General features: G+C 45.6%; 1 protein-coding gene across 3 annotated transcripts in view; it reads left to right on the forward strand.

The window, feature by feature from the left end:
• The first annotated feature begins 152 nt into the window (after positions 1-152).
• The window catches only part of LOC138405717 (semaphorin-3D-like), a 6,844-nt gene continuing 996 nt past the window's right edge, over positions 153-6,000 (forward strand). The window contains exons 1-7 of one of the 3 annotated variants that reach the window (XM_069515717.1): positions 153-240; positions 1,330-1,418; positions 3,003-3,044; positions 3,342-3,499; positions 3,588-3,913; positions 4,703-4,845; positions 4,973-6,000. The exon at positions 4,973-6,000 is cut by the window's right edge and continues 996 nt beyond it. In XM_069515717.1, coding sequence (XP_069371818.1) covers positions 183-240; positions 1,330-1,418; positions 3,003-3,044; positions 3,342-3,499; positions 3,588-3,913; positions 4,703-4,845; positions 4,973-5,467 — 1,311 coding nt within the window. In that variant the 5' untranslated portion in view covers positions 153-182 and the 3' untranslated portion in view covers positions 5,468-6,000. Of the gene's footprint in view, positions 241-1,329; positions 1,419-2,435; positions 2,578-3,002; positions 3,045-3,341; positions 3,500-3,587; positions 3,914-4,702; positions 4,846-4,972 lie in introns of those variants that run through there. The other 2 variants (XM_069515720.1, XM_069515719.1) reach the window with 2 other exon arrangements.

Consider the following 6,000-nt stretch of genomic DNA (forward strand, 5'->3'; position numbering starts at 1 on the left):
CACTGAGGACACCCACTAACTCTGAGGACACACACTGTCTCTAGTTTCAGGTCTTCTTCAAAACAGCTGATGATCATTTGGTCAATTAGGATCATGAGGTGACAGGTGGGCGTGTCCTCGAGTTCTCAGTCAGGCTCCACCCCCTGCTCAAATATGGTTACTCCTGTTTTCAAAAAATCAAGATGGCGCTGAACGAGATGTTTGACGTGAGGCTTCAGAGCTGCAGCTCACAAACCGAAGGTGACGTCACGGTGGTTTGATTCTTGGCTGCGTCTGATATTTGATATTTTAGAGCTTGGAGCAAATGTTCCCAGGTTTTTACCAGCTGATTTCAAATCACACTGAACAACTTCAACGGAGAGAGTTCATCTTTAGTCCATGGACAGGGGTCGCCAGCCTTTTTGAGACGGAGCTACTTCATGGGAACTGAGTCATACGAAGGGCTGCCAGTTTGATAGTTATATATTATTATTAATGATAAATGATTCTCATCTGTGTGAAGACGCTGATCACGTTCATGATTTCTCACAGTAATTATCAACATTGACTTAACAAGGTGGGAAACAGATGATATCAGGGTTCAACATTTTATTTCTATGAATCTCAGCAAGTGTTTACATTTTCAGACGATCACTTCTTCAACATTTCATCAGACAAATGTTCCATTTTCACGAGCCACCGACCGACCGTTAACAAATCATAGTCAGGAGTCAACTTCAGAATGAGAATAAACATTTGACAGAATCAAAAATAAATCATTCAATGAATTAGAAACGCATATCAAATCTAAGACGCAGCTCACTGGTGAGTTGTGTTATTTTCAGAACAGGCCTGCGGGCGACTCATGTGGTCCTTGGGGGCGACCTGGTGCCCACGGGCACCGTGTTGGTGACCCCTGGTGTAGGGTATAGGTTCGTTTGACACACACACTCACTGTAAACATACATGTGCAAAGGAGATTTCCCACAGCACGACCTCTGAGGTTTACGAGGCTCCCTGGGATCATTGTAACGTGTGTGTGTGTGTGTGTGCAGTATGTTTACATGCAAATGTCTACATACAATCATCCCATGATATTTTCCTCCATGAGCAGATTCATGTGATTTCCTCATGTTCTCAGTGAACATGTGTAAACACATTGGCTGCTTTGACTGTAGCAGCTGGTTTGTGTAGCAGTTGTGTGTTGTTGGTTACTACGGTTACCACTGTAGGATGTGTGATGTGTGCACCATGAGTTTTCTCTCTTTATTGTATATTTAGTTATTTTGGATTTATTGTGAATGTGGATGAAATGTGCGTTGACTCGAACGCTCTCCTGTTGCCGTGCAGATGATGGGAAGGTGGTGAAGGCGGTGTCGGTCATCAAACACAACTGGGACACAGAGGAGCTCATTCTGGAGGAGCTGACCGTCTTCCAGGTGACGTAGAGTTTCAATACTGCTTCTGATCCAGGAACCAAAAGAACTCGAGCTTTCACAGGAAGCTTCGTGTTTTTTTACCCACTATGTGAAGTTTCTCACAGTCTCTCCAGCCCCCGACCCAAGAAATACTGGAGCAAGAGGTTGGAAGCATATAAAGTACGGTGATTTGAGCTGGTTCCATTACGCTGCTGCCACTAAACTGTGAGAAAGAAAATCAGAAGGCTGACGACGTTTTCATGGTTTTATCTTTTAACAGAACTACTTCTTAGGATGAAACATGTTCGTCCGTATCATTTTTCACTTTGATTTGATTTGTGGAAATCATTTCACTGCTCTTCTTCGTTCTCTGTGAATCCTGACACACACACACACACACACACACACACACACACACACATACACGCAGGACTTGAATGCCTAAAACCCAAGTTTGTTGTAATGTCTCTCACTGCTCATCTTCCAGCTCTGCACCCTGTGATGTTCTGTGTGTGCGTGTAGTTTTTCAGTGGAACGTGTTCATCTGGACAAACTCCCCAAAAGAGAAACAAGCAGATATCAGGACGCATATTTCCCAAGATCCTCTGTGTTTACAAACGGACCAGGAAGACGAGCAGAGAGATGACAAAAATAGGAAAAGCACATTTTTGTGTGTTTCTGTTTTTAAACAGATGAAGAAGATGAGGAGGAAGAACAAGGAGAGGATGAAAGAAAAGGGAAAGAGAACCAAAACACTGTGCAGGTGAAGGGAAGGAAGGACGAGAACAAACAAACAGGAAACCAGGCGTTCGTTGTTTACCAACAACTGAGACAGGAACTGAGTCATTTCTGGGTGTAAAGAGCCGGAAGTGACCGTACAGCTGCAGGAGCAACTGACAGGTTGTTTGGATCCTGACTGGGTTTCAGGTCGGAGGCTGTAGTCGGTCGGTCTGTGGGCTTTGAGTTTCCTTCATCCACCCCTCGGCTCATTCAGAGCGGTCGAGGGTCACTGACTCTCCTCTGTGAGGCCATGAAATGAGTCAGTGGTCCAGAAAAATGGAGCTCGGGGGTAATTTATCCACCTGATGGAGAGAGAGACTCATTAGATTTCTGACCTCAGAGCGAGGCCGCAGCATTTAACGTTCACCTCAACCTCTGCACGGCTGAAATATCAGTTCAGGTAAAGATCAGTCACCGTTTCTGTGTCGGTCACATGAGCCTCCACTCCTCCTTTTATTTTCCAGCTTTGTCTTCAGACTGTGTGGTTTGTTGCGACTGAATGAACGAAGCTCAGTGAAGAACTATTTCAAACGGCGTCTTTAAGGCTCCTGAGGTCGTTAGAAAACTGAGACACACAAACATTGAACACCAGGCTGTGAAGAAGACGAGGGAGAAGAGGAGTTTTCATGTTCAGTGTGATCAACTTGAATTTCTAAAATGAAATGTGACACAATCTGGTATCAAATGCATAGAAATGTGTGTGTTAATAAATCTACGTGGATTCGTTCGGCTCATCGTAAACAGCTGTAGATGCACGTTGGTATAAACGTGTGTTTTTGTGTGAAGCAACAGAAACATTCATCCATTTTTCTTTTTATTCCACAGAGTCCGACTCCCATCCTGAGCATGAAGCTGTCGACCAAGAGGGTGCGTCCTCTGACTTTTGTTTACATGCACGGAAACCATCTGATGCGAACATTTCTCGTACAAGTTTCAGCAAAAGTCGCGCGTGCTTAGGACGACACCAATCTGACATTGGGGGATGGGGAAAGAATAAGAAACCCAATAGGATCCTTGCAGCCGTCACTGCTCAGGCTCTAATTAGTCCAGTAAATGTTGTGTTCAAAGTTGTGTTGTTTAGTTGAGACTTGTGTTGTTGTTACAACAGTATAATGAACTCTCAATAAAATCAATCTCTCTCTGTGTCGTCCGTCTCGACCACAGCAACAGCTGTACGTGTCCGGCGAGCTCAGCGTGGCCCAGCTGGGGCTCCAGAGGTGCGAGCTGTACGGGACGGACTGTGCTAAGTGTTGTCTGGCCAGAGACCCCTACTGCTCCTGGGATGGACAGACCTGCTCCAGGTTCTTCCCCACCAGCAAGAGGTAGAGAGGGACAGAGGGGTAATGAGGACACCACACATTCATAACAGTTACCACATGTACATCACACTTTCCCCTGGTTTGGTGTTAGGCGGGCACGGAGACAGGATGTGAAGTATGGAGACCCCTGGAGTCAGTGCCCAGTCACAGAGGACGGTGAGTTTGATATGAAGTCTCTTTATATCAGAGGATCTGAGAGGAGGATTTCCTCCATCGATCATGTGTTTAAAGTGACGCAGCGATGGAACGCAGAACCACGGTGGTCTTCGCTGTTCGTCCACATAAGAGGTCGGCATAAATCCACAGCTGTGTTTGATTCTCACGTCTGGATCCATCCAGAAGCTCCAGCTCCTCCTGTGTTCAGTCTGAGCAGGGTCTTCAGTTTGTCCTGTGTTTATACTGGAAATGTACTTGAAGGTAAATTACAATGTCTCTCATTAGAGCTCGCACCTTCGCCAAAGCCTCATGGTCCCTTCAAATATATAAATGTGTTAGTGCTGATTTATTGCATCAAGATCCAAACTGATCTCCTACAATACGATGCACAGAGGGAAAGAAGGACCTGCTAAAATATTGACGTTTTATCATTTCAGCCTTGATGCTTTTTCATGTCTGATTTTGAAGTTTAATGTTCAGCTTTGTTCTAAAGTCACAGTTTGATCAACATAATTACTGTAATAAATATATAGTATATAGAAAGTATAAAATATGTATATAAATATACAAATATTTGACCTTTTTTAACTACCTTCAAAAATAGTATCACAGATAGTAAATTCTATTTACTACTGAATGCAACAGGAACACACTGAATATTTAAACAGTTCATTTTGTACAATAATTAATTCAGCAAGAACATTTTCCAAATGTTTGATTATTTGTCCAAAACCAAAGTTTCAACTGTTGCACGATAACAAACCAATAAAGTTTCTACAGATTTAAAATACCTTCTTGAATATTCTCTGCTGCAGGTAGACATGGGGCGCACTCTAGGGGCCGTTCTGTGTAACTGCAGTTTTCTCCGCTTCAACACAGTGGCAGTAAAGATTATTGAAGTTAAAGAAATGATGAAGTGGTTGACATCTCAGAAATGTTTCTTTAGTTTCTCTTCCTGTTTAGAATGTGTGTTCCTCCTTTTTTCGATTCACACCAATCACCTGGTGAATATTTCCCCTGATCTGTGTTTCTCTTCTTTCTCCTCGTCAGACTCTGACGCTGTGGAAGAGAAGTCGGTGTACGGCGTGGAGGGAAACTCCACCTTCCTGGAGTGTGTTCCTTGGTCACCTCCGGCCGAGCTCAGGTGGACGGTGCAGCGGCACACGGGCAGCTCGCAGCAAACTGAGGACAGAGTGAGTCTGAATCAGTCAACATCTGCTGGAGACGTATCAGAGGAGAAGACATGATGAGATTCAGTTTATACACACAAACACATTTTGTCACCATGAAACCTACTGCTTCTCTCTCTCTCTCTCTCAGCTTCCTCACAGCGATGACGACCGCTCTCTCCACATGAAGTGTGGTTTGCTGGTTCAACGCCTGGAGCTGGCTGACGCAGGCGTCTACACCTGCAGCAGCCATGAGCACTCCTACAGCCAGGTCCTGGCCCGATACCGCGTTCACATCATCCCCAACCACAGCCTCCACCCAGCTGCCCGACACCAGCAGAGCCACGGCCCCAACCACGGGAAGACTGGCCCGGTGGGGGGAGCCCTACCTGTGTTCCTGGGCCAGTCCGGGGCCTCTCACCCGCCGTCGTCTCTGCCGGGACTTGGGAACTCGTGGCCGCCGCAGCACCGGAGCTACAAGGACCTGCACATGGTGGGGACCAAGAGTCTGAGCGTGGACGAGTACTGTGAGCAGCTGTGGTACCGAGAGAAGCGCCGGCAGCAGAAGCTCCGCACTCTGAAGCTGAAACAGGAGAGCAGGAAAGCTCGGGTGAGGAGGAACAACCCTCCTGAGGTTCCTCTCTAATCGGCTGCAGGACAAAGACTCTGGACAACAGCTCCTGTGAACTCAGAGGACAAGAACGCTTTGTTTTTGAGCAAATCATTCCAATGGGTAAAAAATCATTAAAGACCGAGTGTCATGAAAACAAGAGAGTAGTATTTACCTCACCTGAATATCCGACACCACAGAAAACATGGAAAGAGCAGTGTAGAAAGGTTCTTTGTCTCTGAACTCATGTCGTCATTATGGTTTGGAACACAGAGCAGCTGAAACCTGACGTCATCAGGCGTCTGATTCATAGACTGTAAATAAAGTTTGGTGAAGCGTCTCCACTTTCTCCCTCCATCCAGAAATAAAGCTGAAACATCTCACGTAGGAACACTACCACCTCACGATGCTGACGTCATGAAGAGTCTGAGTCTGATTAGGGGATGGAGCCGTGGTATCCAGGTCTAACCCGTACACCTATCAGTCAGTCTCAGCTGTCAATCATGATGTCTCCGCCTCTTTTTATATCATCAAATAAACGGATTCAAACCAAACGGATCAGAAACACT

The sequence above is a fragment of the Paralichthys olivaceus genome, chromosome 2, assembly GCF_024713975.1.
Source record: "Paralichthys olivaceus isolate ysfri-2021 chromosome 2, ASM2471397v2, whole genome shotgun sequence".
Classification (NCBI taxonomy): domain Eukaryota; kingdom Metazoa; phylum Chordata; class Actinopteri; order Pleuronectiformes; family Paralichthyidae; genus Paralichthys; species Paralichthys olivaceus.